At 39.8% G+C, this 23,678-nt stretch overlaps 2 protein-coding genes across 5 annotated transcripts in view; one reads left to right on the plus strand and one right to left on the minus strand.

The window, feature by feature from the left end:
• Trappc2 (trafficking protein particle complex subunit 2) overlaps positions 1-3,374 on the plus strand; it is an 18,571-nt gene extending 15,197 nt beyond the window's left edge. Inside the window, exon 6 of the transcript XR_013342533.1 lies at positions 3,288-3,374. The gene's annotated coding sequence lies outside the window, so the exon portion shown is untranslated. The remainder of the gene's footprint in view (positions 1-3,287) is intronic.
• Positions 2,873-23,456, minus strand: Rab9a (RAB9A, member RAS oncogene family). 4 transcript variants are annotated; one of them, XM_077793752.1, is made up of 4 exons: positions 23,274-23,456; positions 8,442-8,472; positions 8,150-8,235; positions 2,873-3,617 (listed from the first exon to the last, which is right to left on the minus strand). In XM_077793752.1, exon 4 carries the CDS (start codon positions 3,584-3,586, stop codon positions 2,981-2,983), a length of 606 nt encoding a protein of 201 aa, XP_077649878.1. In that variant the 5' UTR covers positions 3,587-3,617; positions 8,150-8,235; positions 8,442-8,472; positions 23,274-23,456; the 3' UTR covers positions 2,873-2,980. The 4 variants fall into 4 exon arrangements, with proteins under 4 accessions (XP_077649878.1, XP_077649877.1, XP_026250943.2 ...); XM_077793751.1 differs by having other exon boundaries at positions 8,121-8,235; XM_026395158.2 differs by lacking the exon at positions 8,150-8,235.
• Positions 23,457-23,678: the final 222 nt, after the last annotated feature.

Here is a 23,678-nt window from a genome sequence, read left to right on the forward strand (position 1 = left end):
ATTCAACATCCATGTTTCCTATGTGTAGAAGAGTTTCTGCTCTGCCCATGCTACTACCTTAATAACTCTGTTACTTCAATATTTCTGGTTGACAGTCCTTGGCATCCTGGAAACCACTGACTATACGAGCTCTACCTTTCACTGGGTGCCCGAAGTCGTCTTTTTTTCTCTTCAGTACTTTACTGCTTTATAAGATATATTGTGAGAGAACTTATATCATGGTGTCATAATAATAAAAGTGAGAAGTTTGCATAGGAATGTAAAAAGTAAGGTTTTCTTTTAAGATAAGGAACATGTGTGTTATTTTAACTTCAACTAGGGAATTTTTCACAAGGGTGAAGAAAAGTGGCAAAAACTTTAGTCCACTGATGGTATTGCAATTTTCCATCTCATGTTCCAAGTTCAGCAGGTTGCCTTTTTCTTAAAACACTCTTCCAGGGATGGGGATGTGGCTCAAGCGGTAATGTGCTCACCTGGCACGTACGGGGCACTGGGTTCGATCCTCAGCACCACATAAAAATAAAGACGTTGTGTCCACCGAAAACTGAAAAATATTTAAAAAATTCTCTTTAACACACACACACACACACACACACACACACACACACACACAAAAAAACTCTTCCTGCCTCAGCCTCTGAAGTATAGGTGTGTGCCACTGTGCTGGCAATTGTGGTAGTTTGATAACCAATTTTGAAGGGCCTCCCAATACCACCACTGTTTTAGTCTTATTTACCCTACTGAAAGTCTGCATTCATATACAGCTTGAACTTAGTTGGATGTATGACTATTGTAATGATAAGACACCACGTGGTGAGCAACTCCTTTACCATGGGGCTGTGAAGCATGACCTACAGTTCTTCCCATCTGTTCACTGGGAGGCTGGGCAGCTGCTTCTCACCACTCCTGCTACCATAGTCCACTTGTTCCCCACTTCTATTCACTTTTCCATATTGTTCTAATTTGTATAGGTCGTACCCGCCATTCGAGTACCTTTTACTTTCTTTAAACAAAAGAGAATCAGATTTCTCCGCTAATTTTTGCTGCTGGTTGAAGTGCTTTTCCATCAGCTGCAGTTTGTTTGAAGGTCAAAGCTATTCTGTAAAGTTCTTCCTCCTCTTGTTTTTACATTTCAGTATCATGTTTGGTAAATTAGTGTTCACCAAAATTCTGTAAGACAACATGAAGCTGGATTATTCTCCCTTCAGCCTTTCTCTGTGGACACAAAGATCTGTTCCTTTGATCATCTTTTGTTGCACAGGTCTAAAATTTTGGGAAGCCAAAGAAATGATTTGTTACATATCCATAAAGTTAATGAATATTACTACTACTCTATATACAGTAGAAATACTCCAACTATATATATTAAGAAAAAATGACAAGGCACCATATAGTGGGTACACTTTTGATTTAAAAACAAGTTCAGGGGTTGTGGTTGTGGCTCAGTGGTAGAGCGCTTGCCTAGCATGTGTGAGGTACTGGGTTTGATCCTCAGCGCCACATAAAAAGAAATAAGGTTTGTGTTTAACTACAACTTTAAAAAATTGAAAATTTAAAAAGCGCTGCTCAGCTGAGCGCCGTGGTGCATCATGTAATCCCAGCAGTTTAGGAGGCTGAGGAGAGGATTGCAAGTTCAAAGCCAGCCTCAGGAAAAGTGAGGCACTGTCTCTAATAAAATACAAAAAAAGGGTTGAGGATGTGGCTCAGTGGTTGAGTGCCCCCAAGTTTAATCCTCAGATACCCACTCCCCCAAAAGTACAGCTCATTCTAACACGAGAATATGAAGAAACTACCCCAAATTTAAAATGTTCCCTATGACAAAACTGTCCCTTATGTTAGGAAATCAGACTTAGCCTGCTTACTACAATGATGTGTGATTCTCAATGGTTGAGGAAAAATGTATTAATCTAGTTTTTCAAATTTTACTTCCCTATAGGACAATGGTCTCCCCTACTACACAGCGCCATAGCTGAGGGTCTTGTCCACATTAATTGCAGTCTAGATTTGAATTGTCTCCACAGGATAGGCACAGCATATGAACTTGACCCATGAAAGACCACAATCTGCTTTACCAAGTCTGGTCATTGCAGCAAGTCCTCTTTTTTTTTTTTTTTTAAAGAGAGAATTTAATATTTATTTTATGAGGTGCTGAGGATTGAACCCAGCACCCCGTACATGCCAGGCAAGCATGTTACGACTTGAGCCACATCCCCAGCCCAAGCAAGTCCTCTTTTTAGAACAAATAATCTTCAGAGCAAAAAAGTATTGAGTGTTTCCTTAGAGAAGGCACTAAATAATACCTTATCAAAGATGTCTTCATTTACCCTCTCACAAAGTACAATCCTTACTATAAAGTTGGCTTCTGTGTTGGGAAGATGGGGTTGCATGCGCTGCACAAATGAGCAACTGTAAGTCAGATGGATTCTAATATGTAGAATGAATGAGAATGATTTAAATCATTTTAGAGATGAAGACAATCAAAAAAGCAATGCAATGTAAATGCATTAGATTTTAATCTTTAATATTTAACATTATTGCTTTAGGAAGTCATTTCCCTGAACCAACAATACAATGCTAATTACATAAAAATATACAGATATAAAAAGTAGTTCTCCATTTTCCGGGGGGGGGGGGGAGGCTGGGGACGGGCACAGAACAATCCAAGTATAACTTCTAGAATAGTCAAGTTTTTTGTTTTAATTAGTTACAATTGTGGTCATCTCATTTATTAGCTCTAACTTACATATTTAAATTAAAGAAACATTATTAGGCAACCATTACAATTTATAAATGTAAGGTGCCATTATTGAGTAAATAGATTTCCTCCAGAATGGATGTGTCCCTTCTCCCACCAACTAATGAAGCAGCAATAAACATTAGTTGAAATTTATTAGTAGATGATACACTGCTGCAACACTAATCTCTTATCCACTCTTAAGTGCATGTATGAATTGGTTAGAACGCACTGATAATCTAACAATCAACAGCAAGATGAGCTTGTCTTGGGCTTTCGGTGGAGATGGACCGTGTCTGTCTGAATCAAGTGATCTGACCTATCCTCGTTAGCAAGAACTCTTCGAACCGCTTCCTCAAAGGCTGCTGCAACATTGGTGGCATCTTTTGCACTTGTTTCAAAGTAAGGATAGTCGCCGTTGTCTCTGCACCAGGCTTGGGCTTCTTCAGTGGACACCTGCCGCTCATTTATGTCGATCTTGTTGCCTAAAATCACAAAAGGAAAACTTTCGGGCTCTTTTACCTCTGCATAATATATGAATTCTTTCTTCCAGTTACCCAAGTTCTTGAAGCTCTGTGAATCATCAACACTAAAAGTGAGCAGGCAACAGTCAGAACCTCTGTAAAATGGTGTCCTCAGGCTTCGGAATCGCTCTTGGCCAGCTGTGTCCCAAATCTGCATGGTAACAAAATGTCCATCCACCTCCAAATCTTTGTTTAAAAATTCCACACCTATTGTATGGAAGAGCTGGGCATCAAACTTATTAGTTACATATCTGTTCATAAGGGAACTCTTCCCAACTCCACCATCTCCCAGGAGAATTACTTTAAAAAGCGATGATTTTCCTGCCATTGTTAATCTTACAAGTTTTGACTTCAGAACCCTGTAAAATAAAAAGGTACCATTAAATTCCTTCACACCCGAATGCTCTGCATTATTCTAGAAATATTAGCATCTAAGTGAACTAAAATAGCCCCAATTCCTTTTTGCAAGGAGCACACCTAAATAATAAGAACTGTCATTACCTGAGCATTAAACCATGTGCCAACTTCTATCCTACTATTTATTCCCTAGAACAGCTAGCAGGGACTCACTCTTCCTCTTGGGTCACAGCTACAAATCTCTCATTCAAGACCAAATCTGACCCCAAAGACCTGGCTCTGAACCATTCATCTATTAAGCCCCTCCTTGCTCACAATAAGCCACATCATCCCTTGTTAAAAAGATGGTTAAGAGACCAAGTCTTCAGCTTTCTTTAGTATCTTCAAACAGCGCTTCAGTGCACAGTGATGGTGTTCATGAATGGTGCTCCTTGTGCCAGGGATTTTTTTTCTATTGCCCACCCCCCTCCACTCTGCAGACATAGGCACTGTTAAGCAGGAAAGCCAGAGACTTCCAGAAGCTCACTGATCTGTCTGTGAAAAAGAAGTGAGCCAACCACTGGTAAAGGGAGTTTATTTCTCCTCTTTAGGAACACTTTTTTGAGCTTGCTAAAATCAATGTCAGCAGCAATTAAGGAGGGAGGAACTGGGGATTGAATCCAGGGGCACTCACCCACTGAGTGACATCCTCAGCTCTTTTTTGTATTTTATTTAGAGACAGGATTCCACTGAGTTGCTTAGGGCCTTGCCAAGTTGCTGAGGCTGGCTTTGAACGTGATCCTCTTGTCTCAATTTCCTGATCAACTGGGATTATAGGTGTGTGCAACTGCACCCAGCATAATTAATATAATCTGGCATATTCTATTCACAAGACTAATTTGGGCAGCTCTACCTCTTAGAAAATATGAGCCTGTGTTGTTACTTGTGTGTTTTCAAGTGGAATGAAATAAATGTAGATGTGCTATATTAGAGGAAGTCCTGGAGCAGGATTAAAAACTTTCTTATACTTAAAGAGCCAACCTGCAAGTTGAGATTTCTGATGCCTATTGACAGCTACTTCTAAGTGCTTATGGGAACACTTTCCTATTTGATGCTTTTCTTTTTTAAATTATGGAAAATTTCAAACATACACAAAACTTCTAAGTAATGAAAATAATATAATGAATACCCATGAACTCTAAACCCAGATTTACCAAGTGTCCATGTACGGCAAATCTATTTTTTCCTCAACTGCCACTCTCCTTTGTCCTCAGTTATTTTAAATCAAAATTATATCACTTAGCCTATAAATATTTCAGTATTAAATGGCTTTTTAAATATACTACATTTCATTGAAGAAAATAAACTGTAGAGAAGCACTGTTAAAAGAATTGTATACAGTGATCAAAATGTCCAATATGGCAATCATTAGCCAGATGTGGCTGTTCAGCACTTGACAAGTAGCTGGTGGGAGTAAGGAACTGAATTTTACCGGGCACTTAATCACTGAGCCACATCTTCAGCCCTTCTTTGTATTTTATTTAGAGACAGGGTCTCACTGAGTTGCTTAGCACCTTGCTAAGTTGCTGAGGCTGGCTTTGAACTCGAAATCCTCCTGTCTCAGCCTCCTGAGACAATGGGATTACAGGCATGTACCACCACTCTGGACTAGAAAAATGTTTTTTGGGCTGGGGATTAAACTCAGGGCTCAGCACACATTCTACCACTCAACTACACCCCCAGCCCATTTATTTTAGACTAATTTAAATAGTTACACTTAAACAATAGCTGCACTGGATGGCACAGCTCAAGAGTAAAGATGGTCATTTAACCTTAATGTTAAAGTAAATATTGTGAATCCGTTGATAGGAAGATAATAAAGACACAAATGACAATTGTTATTATTGACCAGGATAAGTTTGCAAAACCACTGCAGTTAACATTATCTGGCTGTTTCCTTGTTATATGCCAATGTGACCCAGTATAATGTAACCGAACACTTCTGTAACATTAAAGAACCATGTAGTATTTCACCACATAATCATCACAACCACATTAATGGTTAACATATACTCATGAGTATTCTGTGCATCCTAACCTTGCATCAAAAACAGTTTAGTAATAAATGATTTTTAAGTAATACCACCAAAAAAAATTTTTTTTAAAGCTTCAATGGTTGTCCCCACATTTTGGGAAAAAAAAAAATCAATGCTTGTGTGGTGAAATGTGGAATTCTCCATTTCTAACTATAGGCTCTACTATTCTGATAAAAACCTGTAGCAGTTTGTATAGGGAGAAATCAAGTAAGTGGGAAAAAATGATTAAAAAATGATAAACATATCTTAGTTCTTAATTCTTGTTGGTTCTTTTCAAATTACTACTCTATTCATTACTATGATAATAAATACAATTTAAACTCTTCAACAAAAGTGTGAGGCAAATAAAGTACCTACCTTCTGGAAGCCTTTTTTGGTATAAAATGGGTTGCTCTGCTCAATGCCCTAATGTTAGAGCAGAAAACAAAACAACTTCAAGTCCCTTAATTTCCTAACACAGGTAATAATTCACTAAATCTTAATTTTGAATTTTGCTTAAACAACTGCAACATAAAAAAGATCAACAAAACCAAAAAAGCAAATCAGTTGTACAGGCATGGGTCACACAAAGACTTCAGTCAACACCAGACCCCCACATTGGAACAGTGCTCCCAAAGATTAAAATGGAGCTGAAAAATTCCTATCATCTAGTGGTATCATAGTTATTATAGTGCAATGAATTATTCATGTGTGGTGTAAACCAACCTACAATGCTGCCAGTTGTAGAGAATGTACAGCACACACAATTATGTACAGTACATAATACTTGCTAATGATTATATTACTGGCTTATGTATTTATTAAACTATACTTTAAAAAATATTTTTAAATTTATTTATTCTTATTAGTTATATGACAGCAGAATGCAATTGAATTCATTATACAAATAGAGCACAATTTTTCATGTCTCTGGTTGTATACTCTACTATCATTATTTTAAGGTATACTCCTACTTGTTAAAAAGTTTACTGCAAAACATATGCCATGTTAGATCAGAGCAGTCTCATACACCTCATGTTTACTATGTTTACTGATGGCATCAAGAGGTCATGTCTAGTGATTGATTTGTACCACTGAGGTTTGTGTAACCATACTCAATGGTCACACAAAGTAGAAATCACCTTATTATGCATTTCTCAGAATGTGTCCCCACTGTTAACTGTATTTCAATGTAGGGAAAGCATCTGATGCTTCCTCAAATGATTAATATTCTTCAATGGTTTATCTCAGGACTAAGGTCAATTTCTAAGGCAAAAGAGCTCACCTCCCACCTTGCCTCTTTGCTTGAGTCATTCTGAAATGCATTGTCACATGGAACTGACAGCTCATCTTACACATTCATTACACTGGCATATGCTGTTACCTCTGCTGGTGGTCCTCCCGACTCCCACCCCAATGAACTGCTATGCTTTCAGACCTGCTCTTGGCATGGTCATCAACTCCACTGGGAACCTTTTTCCAGCAACTCCCCTAATGTTGTTCCTTTCATACAATTTTTAACATACTGAAACACAAAAGTTCCATGGTGTGTTATGAGGGAATAACAGATGTGCATGATTCTATCATTTATCCTAGTATTTTAATAAGTCTACTAATCTAACTGCCTGACCAGACACAAAGTTTTATTGTACAGCATTGCATTTTTAGAATCATTAAATGAAACCGAAAGCCAGATTCTATAATCAAACAACTCCACCTAGATTAAATCCTTGAGATTTCTAATTTATAATTTTATCAGGACACTTGAATAATTCTTTTCCTTTCTCATAATCATGTGGCATTTCCTACTTTGTGTTATTTTTCTGACCAAACAAATTTGGCTTATGCAAAACCCATATACCAGGAAATAGGGTATAATTTTTCAAATTTCCTAACTACAGTTTAGAAATCAACCTCAGATACTATTTAGGAATATATTAGTATTTTCTACAATAATTAATAATATATATGAATACCTCTTTGATTCTAACCTATATACAAACATACATGGTGGTTATAAATAAATATGCAAACCATCTTATTTCCCACTGACATCTAACAGAGGCCAGCTTCACTAAATCAATACATTAACATAATCATAATTTATGGACATTAAAAATGTTCCCTTTGTTTTTCTTTAAAACCAGAAATTTTAACATAAATTAAATAATTAAAAGTATCCTACTAGCTGGGTGTGTAATACTTGTCATCCCATACAGGAAATCCAAACGGCTCGGGAGGCTCATGATACAGGAGACAGGAAGACTGCAAGTTCAAAGCCAGCTTCAGCAAAATAGAGGTGCTAAGCGACGCAGTGAGACCCTGTCTCTAAGTAAAATAAAAAATAGGCTGGGAATGTGGATCAGTGGTTGAGTGCCCCTGAGTTCAATCTCTGGTACCCTTTCGGGGGGAGCGGGGGGAGAATCCTACTATGTCATTTAAAAAATTTACCTAAAAGTGTCGGGCTCAGTAGCACACACCTGTAATCCCAGCGATTCAGGAGGCTGAGGCAGGAGGTTTGCGAGTTCAAAGCCAGCCTCAACAACTTAGCAAGGCCCCAAGCAACCTAACAAGATTAAAATATGAAAAGGGTTGGGGATGTGGTTCAGTGGTTAAGCACACCTGGCTTCAAAAAAAGCCTTATGTTCCTTATGTTTGGAATGACTATCCAAAGGCAATAATCTTTACCAAGGTGAAAAACATTACTTCAGTAATTTAGCTAAATTCTACAGATAAAAATATCTGGGAAAAGCATAGTCCCATCAACTTTACCTTAGTAGAAGTTCAATTCAAGCATCATTACCTGCAAAAAAATTAGAAAGCTCACATTAGCAACTTGAACTTCTTTGCATAATTTTAAGACTAAAAACAATAATTAAAATATGAAATAAATGTGATTTCTATTAGCAGCCAGTTTCTTAACCTAAAACACCGTACCTAAGTGCAGTCCATGATCATCTTCAGCCTAAAAAAAAGGCCTACATCAAATATTACACTTTAATTGTTTTTTCCCAAAAAACTGTTGCCTGCCAACCCTTCTAAGTTTCACACACCACAATACCTATAAAATTATATTAAGAGGAAGTAGAGAATATCTCATTCTTTAAAACTTGCCCAAACTTTGGGTGGATGAGAACAAGTCATTCTAGAAAACAATATAAAGACAACACAAACAAGGAAAACAAAAGGGGAGGAGGGAGGAGGCACTAACATGATACAGGAAGAGTGTGGACAAGGCTAAAGGTAGCACAGTGTCATGAAGCTCCTGTGCAACCAAGGCAAAATGAAAACTTCCTTCTAAGTGAACAAGGGCACAGGTCAGAAAAGAGAGCTTATTTCCAGTACCAACAGCCAGGAGCACAGCCCCTGCATGAGCTACTTAACCTCTTGAAGTCTCATGGAAGCAGGGGTGACAACAGAGGGCTGGGGGTGTAACTCAGTGGTAAAGCACTTGCCTAATATGTGCAAGGCCCCGAGTTCAATCCCCAGCAACACAAAAACAAAGTGGCCAATCTTATAGGATTGTTGGGAAGATTCACTCAGATCATGGGACAAAAATGTTTTGTCACAGTGCCAGGTTCATAAGAACAGTGAAGGAAATTTCTGTGGAATAAATATATGAAGAAGTCTTTACTGGCAGTTTTACAGACAGGTTCTTTAATGGCCTTTTCTTACCTTGAATTTCAGCAAGAGCTATGTGCAGAACAAGTAAGAGGGTAGGCAGGCCTACATTAGACACCAAAGGATCAAATTCAATTTGAAGGTTTCCCAGTGATGCCAATGTAGAACTGTACTTGGTACTAAGTCTCTTAGTCTAAACCAATGGTTTCACCCCTATACCCACCTTTATAAAGCAAATAGCATTTTTGTGGGGGAGAGATATATATATATATATATATATATATATATATATATATCTCCGTATGTGTATGTGTGTGTGTATATATAATCAGTTATTAACTCATATATAATTCAATCAATGAAAAAAATACTCTTCAAAATGCTAACATTTAGGGTTAAGGATAAAACAGCAGCAACTAACACTGATGGAGTTCTCTGTGCCATTTACCCTATGACACTGCATTTATGCCTCACAAGTCTCTTATTACTCCTACATTACAGATGAGGATGCTGACTCAGAGGTTACATAGCTTGCCCAGGATCACACAACTAGCAAAAGGCGAGAATAAGACATACATGTGACAGACTCTAAAGCTCAGGCACTTAATCCACTAGGCTATGACAAATGCAACTGATTCTGCATTTGTTTGAGGATTTTAGTGTTGTTGTTGTAGGTATAACGAAAATAAGCATGGCCAGATGTGGCATGCATGCCTGTAATCCCAGAGGCTCAGGAGGCTGAGACAGGAGGATTGCAAGTTCAAAGCCAGTCTGAGCAACTTAGCGAGGCACTAAAGCAACTCAGCAAGACTGTCTCAGAAAATAAAAAGGGCTGAGGATGTTGCTCAGTGGTTAATCATCTCTGGGTTCCATCCCTAGTACCAAAATAATAAACAAGTTTTTTTTTTTAAAAAGATAAAAAAATAAAAAGAACTGGAGATGTAGCTCAGTGGTAAAGTGCACCTGGGTTCAACCCCCAGTACCCCCCAAAAGCAGTTGCAAAGTCAGAGACTTTCAACCGTTTGCTTTATTGCAAGATCTGCACAAGGCGGCCAGGTGTAGTGGTGCACACCTGTGTAATCCCACCAACTTTGGAGGCTAAGGCAGGAGGATGGCAAGTTTGAAGCCAGTCAATTAACTTAGCAAGACACTATCTCAAAAAAAAAAGTGCTGAGAATGTAGATCAGTTGTTAAGTGACCCTGGATTTAATCCCCAGCACCGAAGGTGGAGGAGAGATCTGCACCACGAACAAGTTAACCTAACAGAACTAGTAGTTGCTAATCTTTCAATATGTAGTAAAAAGCACATATTGTACCATAAAACAAATGAGTGTGCCTGTTTTACTAGTAAACCATTTATTAGAGTTTAAATGGTTTAAAACATATTTTAAATGAAATGTGAGCCAAATGTGTGCAGAACTCTAAAGCATCTCCACAGAAGGCTAGTTTTCCATAGGATGAATGGGAAAGTTGTTTCTCAAAAAGGATTTACTGAGTGCCTACTATGTGCCACACACTGAGGATACAAACCACACACACATAATCCGTCTGTGGGTGAGCGTGACTTTCATACATAAAGCCACTTAAGTCACAACTGTGGCAAGTCCTACAAAATGAGAGGTGAGAGGTACATGGTGTATAGTACTATAACTACTCACACTCAGCCCAAAATAAAAGAACAATTTAAAATAGTGTAGGGGAGTTTCCCCCCATCTCCCATGGTGAGTGAGAGGCACAATGTGCAAATCTAGGGCTCCTTCAATCAGATCCAAGCCCTGCATGCAGTATCTCATGGAGCTGGTCCTGATTCCAGCCATCAGGACTTACTTTGCATACAACATAATCCTATAACATAAGCCAGCTGTTTTACCTGCCAAGCTACAATTAAGAAAAAAGCAGTACTTTCAATGCCAGAAGGAAATGGCTGTGTCACAGTTTTAATGAGACTGTACATTAGTCTCCAACGTGGTATCTCAATGATCATTTTAGCTGCATGCTGTCCTTAGGACACAGGCCTCACCAACATGACTCGAAGAAAGGGGAATCTGACCTGGGGGAAGTGGGTTTGACCATAGGCTAAGCTCAACAGGCGGGGAGAACCTACAAGAAAGAAGGGAGCCTGAACCAGGAAGAGGGACCACCAACCCATGTCAAGACCCTGCCAAGAAAGCCTGGCCCTGCCAAAGACTGGGAGAACCCAAAGTAAGCCTAAGCACCCAGAGGCCGGAGAGTAAGGAGTGTGCTAGAGAGATGGGACTGGAACAGGCAGGGTCTTAAAAGTCACAGGAAGAATTTCTATCGGTACACTGGAGTACCAGAAAGTCACCGAAATAGCTTTAGCAAATGCAGAGTCCAGAAATATAATTGGCTGCAGTAGGAGAATGAGCTGCAAGCGAGAAGACTAGGAAGGCTGCAGGTAAGTGGGGATGGATGCCATTATGATCCTTCTCCAATGCCAATGAATGGTGTCAGCTAGGCTTAGGATAAAAAACTGAGGTGGTTATGTCTCACACTTGATCCTCCAGTAAGATGTTCACTCTGTGACTTCAAGTTTCACCTTCTCTCCTTTGAATCCTTCCTTTTGAAGTCCAGCTACCTCCTACACCCCTTGTAGATGCAGCTAACCTCATCCCCTCCTGCATCTCTGACTAAATCCTCTTACCCCAGAGCTCCTCATACCTCTGCACGTATCTACCATTTGCCATATGGAATTCTGTAACAGACATGCCTATTATGTGTAATAAAAATGAAACATGTTCTCTAAAGAGGACATGTATTATATACCACTAAAAATTGCTTTTCCTGGGTTGGGGTTGTGGCTCAGTGGTAGAGCGCTTGCCTGGCACATGTGAGGCACTGGGTTGGATCCTCAGCACCACATATAAATAAATGAATAAAATAAAGGTCCATAAACATCTTAAATAAAATACTCAAAAAATACTTTTCCATTTGTCCATTTTTTAGACTATACCACAAAATACATGCCCATAGTATTCTAAAGCCACCTTCCTCAAAAAAAAAAAAAAAGAAAGAAAGAAAGAAAGAAAGGAAACTTTGTAAGAATGTTAATTAAGCAAATGCAAATAATTTAAATGCCTAATTAGATGATGCTCTAAACAACCTCAGACAACATAGAGATATGAGATTATAGAAACACACTATTAAGTGATGAAATCAAATAAAATGCACACTGAAATCACACCATGTAAAAGATCACAGATTTATATTAAAGTCTGTAAGAAAACCTAGAAAAATCAATGTTGAATTCAAAGTTTTGATTTGGTTGCAAAGTCACACTTTTTTAATATCAAAAGTGTTTTTTAAAGCTTCATTTCACTCAAGGCCTAGCTTGACTGAATCCTACCATTAAATGAAATGGAAATCATTTTCTTTTAAATTTTCTTCAAAAACCCACCAGACAACAAGAATATCACTTTCTAAAATGGGCATAGTGGTGCACACCTGTAATCTCAGCAACTCGAGAGCCTGAGACAAGAGGATTCCAAGTTCCAGGCCAGCCTAGGCAACTTAGTGATACAGTGTCTTAAAATAAAAAACAAAAAGGACTAGAGATATGACTCAGAGGTAAAATGCAATGGCTTCAATCCCCAGTACCAAAAAATCACCAGTAACTCATATTAAAAATAAGATTCAATATGATACCAAAAGCACAAGCAAGAAATAATAAACTGTATTCATCCAAATTTCAAACTTTTATGCCTCAAAGGACACTATCAAAAAAGTGAAGAGACAATCTATAGGATGGGAGAAAGTATTTATAATGTGTAAGCAACTTAATCTAAAATATATAAACAATTTTTATAACTCATCAATTTAAAGAAAACCCAAATAACCCAATTTAAAAATGGGCAAAAATGTTATCATTAGATGTTAGCAAAATGCAAATCAAAACCACAATGAATTACTCATACATAAAGAAGAATAAAAACTTTTATTTGTAGGAAAATGGATGGAACTGGAGATCATCATGTTACATAATATAAGCCAGACACAGAAAGACAAATATTGCATGTTCTCTCTCACATGTGGAAATTTTTAAAAAGGAATGACCTGAAAGCAGAAGAGGGACTGTTAGGGACTGAGAAGGGGGAAGCAGAGGAGGAAGAGGATAAGGAAGGGTGGACATAATCAATGTAAGATATATGCATGTACCATAATGTCACAGTGAAACTCACTAATTTGTACAATTAGTATGTATTAATAAATATAATAAAAAACACAACAACGAAATATCACTTCATATCCACTAGGATGGCTAAAATAAAAGACAATAACAAGGACTGATAAGGATCTGAAGAAACAAGGAACTCTCATATATTACCATTGAGACTGTAAAACACTGCATTGATAACAAACAAGTCTGGCCATTCCTCAAAAAGTTTAAAATAGAGTTACCATGTAACCTAATTATGCCTCTTCTAGGTGTATATTCAAGAGAATTGAAACAGGTTAACAAAAACATTTGTTCATTAATGTTCATAGCTACATTGATCATGGTGGCTCAAAAGTAGAAACAACTCAGTTGTCCACCAATTGATGAATAGATAAAAAAAATATGTGGCATAGCCACACAATGCTGCAATGTGGACGTACCTCAAAAATACGCTAAATAAAAGCAGACAGCTGGGTGCAGTGGTGCATACCTGTAATCCCAGCAATTTGGGACACTGAGGCAGGAGGATCACAACTTCAAAGCCAGAGTGATTGCTTAGCATGCACAAGGCCCTGGGTTTGATCCCCAGCATTGCAAAGAATAAATAAGAATTTCAAAGAAATCAACCAGGGAAGCAAAAGCATACATAATTTCAAAAGTGTCTTCCTGGCTATGCCACTGAAATGTATGAGCAAGAAGCAACAAGGAAAGTCATTAAGCCTAGAGCAAGGAGAGAGAGCGAGAGAGCTTGAGATTTTAAAGAGAACACCACAGGAAAAGATCAACTTGGCAAGACTTGCCAGATAAAATAAATAAATTACCTAGTCATATCTAGTCAACCACTGAGCATTACCTCACAAATGGAAATAGCTACAAAAGGGGAAAAAAAAACCTGTGTAATTCAAACCACACCATCACTGTCAGAGCACATGCCCTATCCTATTTAAATAACTCATTTCAATAAGTACTCTTTTTTTTTTAAGATGAATCATCTAATTTAACTGTTAAAAAACATGTTAACAATTTTTCATAAAACAAGTCACCTCAGTAGTTTGGTATGGTAGGCAGAGTAGGAAGGGAGGAAAAGTGGAGGGAAAAAAATTAAAAAGAACTAAATCTTCTGAAACCAATGTGAAGTACAGAGCAGCAGGATCCCACAGAGCTCAACCCTGGAAATGTCCTGCACAGGCACTAAGGAACCACACGTGGCACTGAACACCCGAAATGTGGCTGGTCTGAAGAATTGGATTTTTCATTTCATTTTACTTTAATTTGTTTAAATTTTAAGTGCTGCACAAGGCTAGTGGCCACTATACTGAGCAGTGCAGGCCTACGGTGTGGTTAGGTTGACAGTCCATGAATGAAATTGGGGGTAGGGGGAATGCACCCCTTAGAATCACATGTGGAATCAGGATGTGTGTGTGTGGATGGAAGCTTTTGTGCTTGAGCTTTTTTCTGAGAAGACTAAAAAGGGTTTCTGTAAATTCTAAAGAGAGTTTGAATCTCTAAGAAATGATCAATACATGCTGGTATCATCTCTATATCATACGTGATCCATTTATGTGCCTCAACACCCTCAATACTTTTCCACCTTCACTCAGCATCACCATTTCTTCTTGTCTCCCTCACCCTCTCCTTGCACACTTTGACCATAAACTTGAGAGTTCAGTGAACAGCGGTATATGCATGGGAAGCATCTAATTCTGGAAAGTAAGGATAATCCTTTGTTTTTTATTTTGTTTGATTTTTAAGAGCTAAGCATAAATCTACCTGTAATAAGGCACTTAAAGTGGTTCTTTTTTTTTTTTTTTTTTTATGGTGCTGTGCTGGGGATTGAACCCAGGGCCTCATGCAAGTGATGAGGCTAGCACTCTACCAACAGACCAATATCCCCAACCTCTTAAAGTTTTTTTTTTTTAAGTTGCCAATGGATCTTTATTTATTTATATGCAGTGCTGAGAATCGAACCCTGTGCCTCACACATGCCAGGCAAGTGCTCTACCACTAAGCCATGACCCCAGCCCCTAAAGTGGTTCTTGATAAAAGAAAAGTTGTACTTTGAAGGGCAAAATTAAAATGCAAAGAAATGGATAAAAGTCACAAGACAAGAATATTGGGAGTTATGATTAGGTACTTCTAGAAGAAAAATAAACTATAAAAGGAATGAATTTGAATGTTAGAAAAACATTAAATCATCAAAATAACCAAATATGACCTACAATGTACATGTTCTGCTATCATATATGGAAACACTAGTTTTTTGAAAAATTATTTATTTATTCTAATTTGTTATATATGATGGCCAAATGCCTTTTAATTCATATTACACATATAGAAAACAATTTTTCAAGTCTCTGGTTGTACACAAAGTAGATTCATACCATTCATGTCTTCATACATGTATGGATATGGAAACACTAGTTTTGATACTTCTCTTCAAGTTAGATAAGAAAGCAGGTGTCTGTAATTTAGAGCAGACAAGGATAAGAAGCTGGAGAACTTTTATACAAACCCTGGGAAGAGCCAGTACACAAACACTGTCCACCAGGCCCCAAGACACAGCAAAGAACTTCACAGCAGGAGAAGTCAAGTAAAAAGAGTAGGAATTTCCCAAAAAGGTTAAAAAAAAAAAAAGGAAGGAAGGGTGGGAGGAAGAAGGGGGGAGGGAATAGTAGCTATATGTCCTATATGTTTGGCATATAGGACTCAACTAGAGTAGAGGCTCCCAAATACCATCTTGCAGGGAAGTTGTCACCAGCTCAAGGAAATGCTGTAGGTAACTCTTCACAAAGGTCAGTTTATCTGATATAACTGTCACTTCTCTGTCAATGACATCCCAGTTTGCCACTACTAAGGTGTTGAAATTGACTTTTCTTTCTCTCTCTCTCTCACACACACACACACACACACACACACAAACCCTTTCCCAGCCAAGACTTAACACTGCCATCACTACTACCCATCTCTCCATCTGCCCCCCCCTCGCCAGATTAACCCTGTACACAGACTCCCAATCCCTCCATTACCCAGAATATCAGCAAGCCATTGAAGAATGCCTATTGGCCAATCCAGTGACTTCTGGTTCCTCACCTGAGTGCCCTAAAGCACACATAACCCTAAAGTGATTTGACCAGTTTCTCCACCTGAGGCCCAGCTAATACACATTGAATTCTCTCAGGATGTACATGACATCAAATCTCAGAAGGCAAATCAAGTACCGACTAGGGAAGTGTTTAGTATAGTAGCATGCATCTAGCCAGAGGCACAGGAGATATCCTCAAGTCTTGGCTAGAACTCACTATCCATTACTACTCTATTAGGTCAAACAGTCTGGCAAGTGACCCTGTGGAAATGTTTCCTATTTAATGGGCCATAAAACTACTCTGACAATAGCTTCTGCTTTCTTTCCTCGTGTCTCCTTAGCTTTCTTCCCTCGTGTCTCCTTAGCTTTCTTTTTTTTTTTTAAGATGATATTGTAGTTAAAATTTTTATGTGTAAAAATTTATCCAAAAGGGTTGAAAGAGACATGAATTGTATTACTGTTCATTTTTGTTTATTTTTGGTATTTAGCTTGACTTGATTTCTCCTTTGGTTGGCTTTTTCTTTATTGTAGTTCTTCCCTTTGATTTTCATTGCTGTTTTTCATTTCCTCCTCGTGGAGTATTTTGCCAAGTATCCAGGCTCTCAAAGCTAGGATATCCTGGAACAACATATACCAAGCTCTAAAAGATAATGGATGCCAACCAAGAATCCAGCAAAATTAAGCTTCAAATTTGATGATGAAATAAAAGCCTTCCATGACAAATAAAAGCTAAAAGAATTTACAGCAAGAAAGACTGCACTACAGAACATACTTGGCAAAATACTCCTAACAGGCTCTTAATGAAGGTATTTTTCAAGGTTAAAGTCCATATGTCTTCTCATACACAACTTCCTGGGCTATAAAACACACTGATTCCTAAAGTCCACCTCCACCCTCTCACACCCTGGGTCCAGGCAAGAATTTCCAATCCCTTCAGATACAGGAAGGGTGGTGTGGAGAATTAAAACCCAATCCCCTTCAGAATATGTTCATCTGGTACCCTAATGGTAGTTCAATTTAACACATTTAAAACCATGTTAATTGTTTTCTTCACTTTCAAAATCTCTCTTCAGTCTTATCCACATGATTTGTTGATATAAGAAATGTGTCCACTTTCTTTCTCATATTGCTCAAATAATATTAGCATCCGCCTACTTCCCCAAACTGCACCATTAGCACTGGGAAAAATTGAGGATCTTGGGGCTGGAGCTGTAGCTCAGTGGTAGAGCACTTGCCTAGCATGTGTGAGGCACTGGGTTTGATCCCTGGCACCACATAAAAATAAATAAACAAACAAACAAAATATTGTGTCCATCTACAATTAAAAAAAATGAGGATAAAAAGGAAAAGCTTACAGACACAGGAAGGGTGGTGTGGAGAATTAAAACCCAATTTTGATATCTTATTTCCTTACTAGTAAACCTTGGAAAATGCCAACTTCTAATCAAGTGATTCCCAAACTGTGTGCTAATGTGCCCTAAAACATCATGGCAAATTCATAGGGGCAGGGTAGGCTATTTTAAATTTCTAAGGAAAACAAAGAGATACTTGAGACTTGCAAGACACCTTCTGGAGAGAGTTCACAATTTCAACACTAGATTGCACACATTCCTTTTGATGACATCATCTTTGTGAAGCTGGATTTCCCAGAACTGCTGTGACATGAATCAAGTATTGTACAAAAATTAGAGTGGATTATGAGAGTGGCAGCTGTTTGCTCCAAAACAACTATTTTAAAAAATGTATTTAAGAACCCTGAAATTCATTCCGGAGAAACACTCTGCATTCATCAATGTATGTGGTCCTAAGAAACAATCAGGTGTTCTGACTTCCAACTACATTATGTATGTATTTTCAGGTATGTTTACCTAATCAAATACACAAATGTGAAAACACAGACTGGAGCAGTCACACAGCTACAAACAGCAGCCCAGTGATTTCTAACTTTTTTTCTGGAAGTGCTGGAGATCAAACCCAGGCCTTGGACTCATGCTAGTTAAGCACTCTACCAATGAGCTACACCCCCGCTCTGATTTGCAATTTTTCTGAACCAGTTAGAATCATTAAACACTCCTGTTAAGAGTTCTACATAGCAAGTTCTAGAAACAAACCTGTTTCCAGGCTTCTCTTGAGAACTCAGTCACTCTTTTTTTTTTTTTTTTTGAGAACTAACCTGGAAGTTACCTTAGTGTCTGTACCCAAAAACCTAATTCAATTCAAAAGAACTTGGAATTAAAAGGGTTCAGCTCTTTTATACAGTTCCACCATCCTTCACACTTGGATAAAGAATATGGTAATAGAATGAATGCATAGAGTTGTTCTGTACTCTTTCTCTCTTCCCTATCCAACAATGGCACACATTTGTAATGCATCGGGCCTAAGACAAAAGTGAAGTCTGTGTCTACAGAAAGCAAAGCCTGGGCTGCCTGATTCACTTCTGTTTTTTTCCCAAACACAATCCACCCTCCACCCCACATGGATATAGCTCTTACCCAGCTTACATTCACGTAACTAAATCTAGTTGTCTGTTCATGACAAGCAACAGCATTTGAAAGCTCAAACTCATCATGATCAAAAATTAACAAAAAGGAATGGAAAAATCCAGAATGTGGAAATACCAGAGCACAACTTCACAACATGTATAGTATTAAGAGTCACATTGGGAAACAGATTTCTCCTTCAAGTTATCTAACCAGCCCAGGCTCCCTGGCAAAGTAGACCTGGGACTGCCTCCCTCACCTCCTCTCTACCCACACACCTAGGTGGCTCCAGGTCTCCTCCCTCAGGTTTGCATCATAACTTCCTTCCAAACTCCCTAAGGCATTTGTGAGTTCACCTCCCTCAACCCTGCAATCCTTAATAAATGGTCTCCGTTGATGACCTACTTAGTCAGGAGCCCTGTTTTTTTAATGCTTAGTTTTTTGACTAACAAATTTATTATGTAGATAGCTTTCAAGTTAGATGCATAGCTCAAACACACACAACTTCTAATTGGCTTATTTCCTCCTGCTGCTTAACCAACATATTCCCTGGGGCAGGATTACATGGAAGTTAATAATTTGCTGTCTCTACTTGGTGTCATATAATCTCAGAGATTATGAAGTACAACCATCTCATTTTACAAAGAAAGAACTGCAGTGACCTAACTTGGCCAGAGAAGCAAGACAACTACTGATCAAGCAAGATTCCTCTGGCAAAAATTTACCTTGACCCTTTCCAGGAAAAAAAAAAAAATTTGTTAAATCAAATGTGACAGCAATCCTTCTCAGGTGTGTAATTCAGTGCACCTCCCCACCCCCAACCCATAGCAGACAACTCCTGATAAGAGGCAGAGAAACCTATTTGTTAGCAAAAACCACACTGTGTGATGGCCTGAGTCAAAAACCAAATATAGAAACAAAAAGATGCCACACTGACTACGTGAAGTGTGAAGCTAGGGATACCTAAAATGAGATCTAACTCTTTTTGACTACTCTTCTCAACCACTCCCAAAATTCACTTAACAGTTACAAGTGCCACCAGAATGAAGCAGTACATATTGAAAGGCCTGTGAGTAGGCATGGGGAAAAAAAAAAAAAAAAACCAGGTTGGGAAAAACACCAGCAAGAAATTAAGCAATTGCTACTTTTAAAATTTTTATTATTTATTTATTGATTTCAAAGATAAAATGCACACACAAATATTGACTACTGGGGCCAAATTTAAGGAAAAATTTTGCATTTAATAAGAAAGGTTTCTCAATTTGATTCTTGTAAATACTTACACGTGATCAACTGTACAAAGGTATAAAGAACCCATCAACTTTCCCCTATTTTGTCTAAGTGTGCCCACAGTAAATACCATGACACAGGTACTTTGGTGCTGGGTGTGGAGTGGTTCTGTTTTTTTAATGAACACCTGAGTAGCCCCAGAAATAAATTCTCTACTAGAATGATGCCAAAACCTGATCCTGATTGCGAGCAAAACTACCTTTCTCACCAGCACCTTTGTATCAGTGCCCCCATGGGTTGCTTGGATAATGTGGACAACCGGAAACTAAACTCACCAAGTCCACTTCAATGCTTCTCCAGTTGTTTTGGTTGTGTCTGCCTTATAACAAAACATAGTTTCTGTTACCAGAAATTCTTTGCTCACTCCTTCATCTTTCAAATATATGACTCTTAGTCAAGAGAATTTTCCCCAGCTTGCTTTAAAATAATGAGGATCCTATCCTTAGTAGGAAAATTACCTTATATTTTAAGAACTACAGAAGTAGAGAAATAGGAGCCTACAGTTGCAGACCGCTTTAAAGCACGATTTTTCAGTCCCAGCACTAGCAAACATTTTGGGCCAAACAACTTTCTTTGGGTGCTGTCTATAAGCTATCTCTGGTTTCTATCCAATAGATTACAGCAGTACCTCTCTGGCCCCCAGGTGTGAACTCCAGACATCAACAAAATGGCCCCCAGTTGAGAACTACTACTATAAATCACACAGACCTGATTTGAAAATCAGCTCTGCATCCTCACCACTTGTATTACTTGGGGGAAAAAGACCTAATCTTCCAATTGTCCAGAAAATTCCTCATCTATAATGTAGAGCAATTGCTGTAGAAATACTATGAGAGTGAAATGCAATGATGCATGCTCAGGACACCCAGTGCCAGAGTGGGTTACCAATAAAAATAGTATGAAATGAGAGGAGGTCAAAAAATTAATTGCTAGAACCAAAGAAACTTATATTTAGCCCTCCAGAGTACTGTAGTCTAGGTGGAAGTAGTCCAGATAAAGAAACAAAAAGAGGAGAGGCTGGGAAAAAGGGACTAGTATTTCTCTGGTCTCCAAGAATCTAGATAGTTCTACTTAGTTTCTGGCCGTCTACTCTAACCTCCAAAATAATGAACAACAACAAAAAAATCTCCAAATCACAAAAGTCTCCAAAATAAATATGTCCCCAAACCCAAAACATTTTAATATAAAGAAGACGACTTACCACAATGTACAAAACGCACTGAAAGTACCAGAAAACCATACCACTGTTAGATAAAGGGATTCTAAATAAAATACTAAAAGTTCTACATAGATAGTGATAACTTCAACATAAACTTCTAAAAAAGAGAAACTAAGGCCGGCATGGAAGCAACTCGCGAGGCTGAGGCACCGATGATAGCAAGTTCGAGGCCGCCTCAGCAACTTTAGCCAAATCCTGTCTCAAAATAAAAAATATAAAAGGGACCAGGGGTGTAGCTTGGTGGCTGAGCATCCCTGGGCGAGGGAAGGAGAAAGAAAGAAAAGAAAGAGAAGGGAGGGAGGGAGGAGAACAGAAGAGGGGAGGGGGAAGAGGGGAGGGGGAAGAGGGGAGAGGAAAGAGGGGAGGGGGAAGAGGGGAGGGGGAAGAGGGGAGGGGGAAGAGGGGAGGGGAAAGAGGGGAGGGGGAAGAGGGGAGGGGGAAGAGGGGAGGGGGAAGAGGGGAGGGGGAAGAGGGGAGGGGGGAGGGGGGAGAGGGAAGGGGGGAGGGGGGAGAGGGAAGGGGGGAGGGGGGAGAGGGAAGGGGGGAGGGGGGAGAGGGAAGGGGGGAGGGGGGAGAGGGAAGAGAGGAGGGGGGAGAGGGAAGAGAGGAGGGGGGAGAGGGAAGAGAGGAGGGGGGAGAGGGAAGAGAGGAGGGGGGAGAGGGAAGAGAGGAGGGGGGAGAGGGAAGAGAGGAGGGGGGAGGGAGGGGGTTGGGGAAAAGGCGAGGCGAAGAGAAAGAAACTAAAAGCAGGCTTCTCAAAAGTTCCTAAATGGACAGTTCTGGGTTTCCTTTCACTCTAAGTTTTGTCCCACTGGTCAGTCTCTGAGATTACAGGCAAAGTAGGGATTTTCCATTACAATAGCGCCAGGGAGGAAAAAACAAAGTTGTAAACAACAAAATAAAAAAAACAAATTCTGTCCATAGATTTTATGAGGGCTTTGAAAGACTATGAAAAGACTGGTCACGTGCCAATTTGTAAAGTTGCAGAAAAGTTATTCCTCAAAAGAACTGTGGTCACGGGATGTGTCCTCACTTAAAAAAGCACCAACTACTTGGTCAGCACCTAAAACTCTCATCTTACCTTTTTACTTACTAAGGTGGGAAAAAAAAAAAAAAGAAAGGAACGCTATTGTGAAACCTTAGCCAGTATCTGCATCAGATAATGTCCCAAACCGCCTGCAGCCCCTAGCAGTGGCTTTACATTCTAAGTTTCTCACCTGCGTGGTCAGAAGACTGAGCACACGTTCAGCTAGGTAGGATGTCAGAGGTCGCCAAAATCAAATAGGGTGAGTGCCTTTGCTTACCCTGCAGTGATCATTAGGGCATAGGGTTTGGTCTGGGCGGTGTGGGTGTGCGTCCCGGTGTGGTGAGGGACAAAGCTACTGCGTATATGTGTACCCAGGTGAGTGCGTTTATTTGTCGACGTCTTTCTCCATCCCCGTCTTCCCAAGCTGAGTTTTTGTCTCTCTCCCTGGTATCTGAGCATGCATCTGTGCGTGGGGGTGGGTGGGGGAACCCGTCATTCCGCCTGCGTTAGTCAGTGGGACTTACTCTTAAGACAAGCCGTCCCCTCTCTCAAAGAGGGCAGTGACCCGCGCTGGCCCTGAGCACAGATGCTCCAGGTGCCCCAGGCCAGAGCCGTGCTCAAGGCCAGAGAGGCGCCCTTCAGCCCTTGACGCCCGCGCTCCGCGACTCAGTCCCCGCCCGCCCTCGAGGGAACGTCCCGAATCCAGCTCACCTTGCGACCACACGGAGGACACCCTGGGAGCTCAAAGCCGGCTCGCCTGGATGCAAGGAGGGCAGAAAGAGGGTCGAGGTCTAAGCGGGCAAGAGGCGGCAGCAGCAGCAGTGCTACCCGACTCCAGCTCCAAAGGCTCGGTCCAGGGCGGAGGGAAAAACATGGCGACCGGCCGGGGCGGGGCCCAAGGAGGCGGGGCGGGGCCTGGGGCAGGCTGGGCGGGGCTCCGGGAAATGGGCCCGGAAGGCGGGGTCCGCGACGAGACTCTGGCAGCCGGCCCGGAGAAAGGAGGGTCCTGGTAGTGGAGAGTCGTCCCCCATGCCCCACACCACTTTAATTGCTAAGTCGTAGTTTACCTGCGTGTAGACTGCTTCTTGTGTCCTTCAGCCTGCGTTCTAGAGCCTG

Source organism: Urocitellus parryii, chromosome X (assembly GCF_045843805.1).
Source record: "Urocitellus parryii isolate mUroPar1 chromosome X, mUroPar1.hap1, whole genome shotgun sequence".
Lineage (NCBI taxonomy): Eukaryota > Metazoa > Chordata > Mammalia > Rodentia > Sciuridae > Urocitellus > Urocitellus parryii.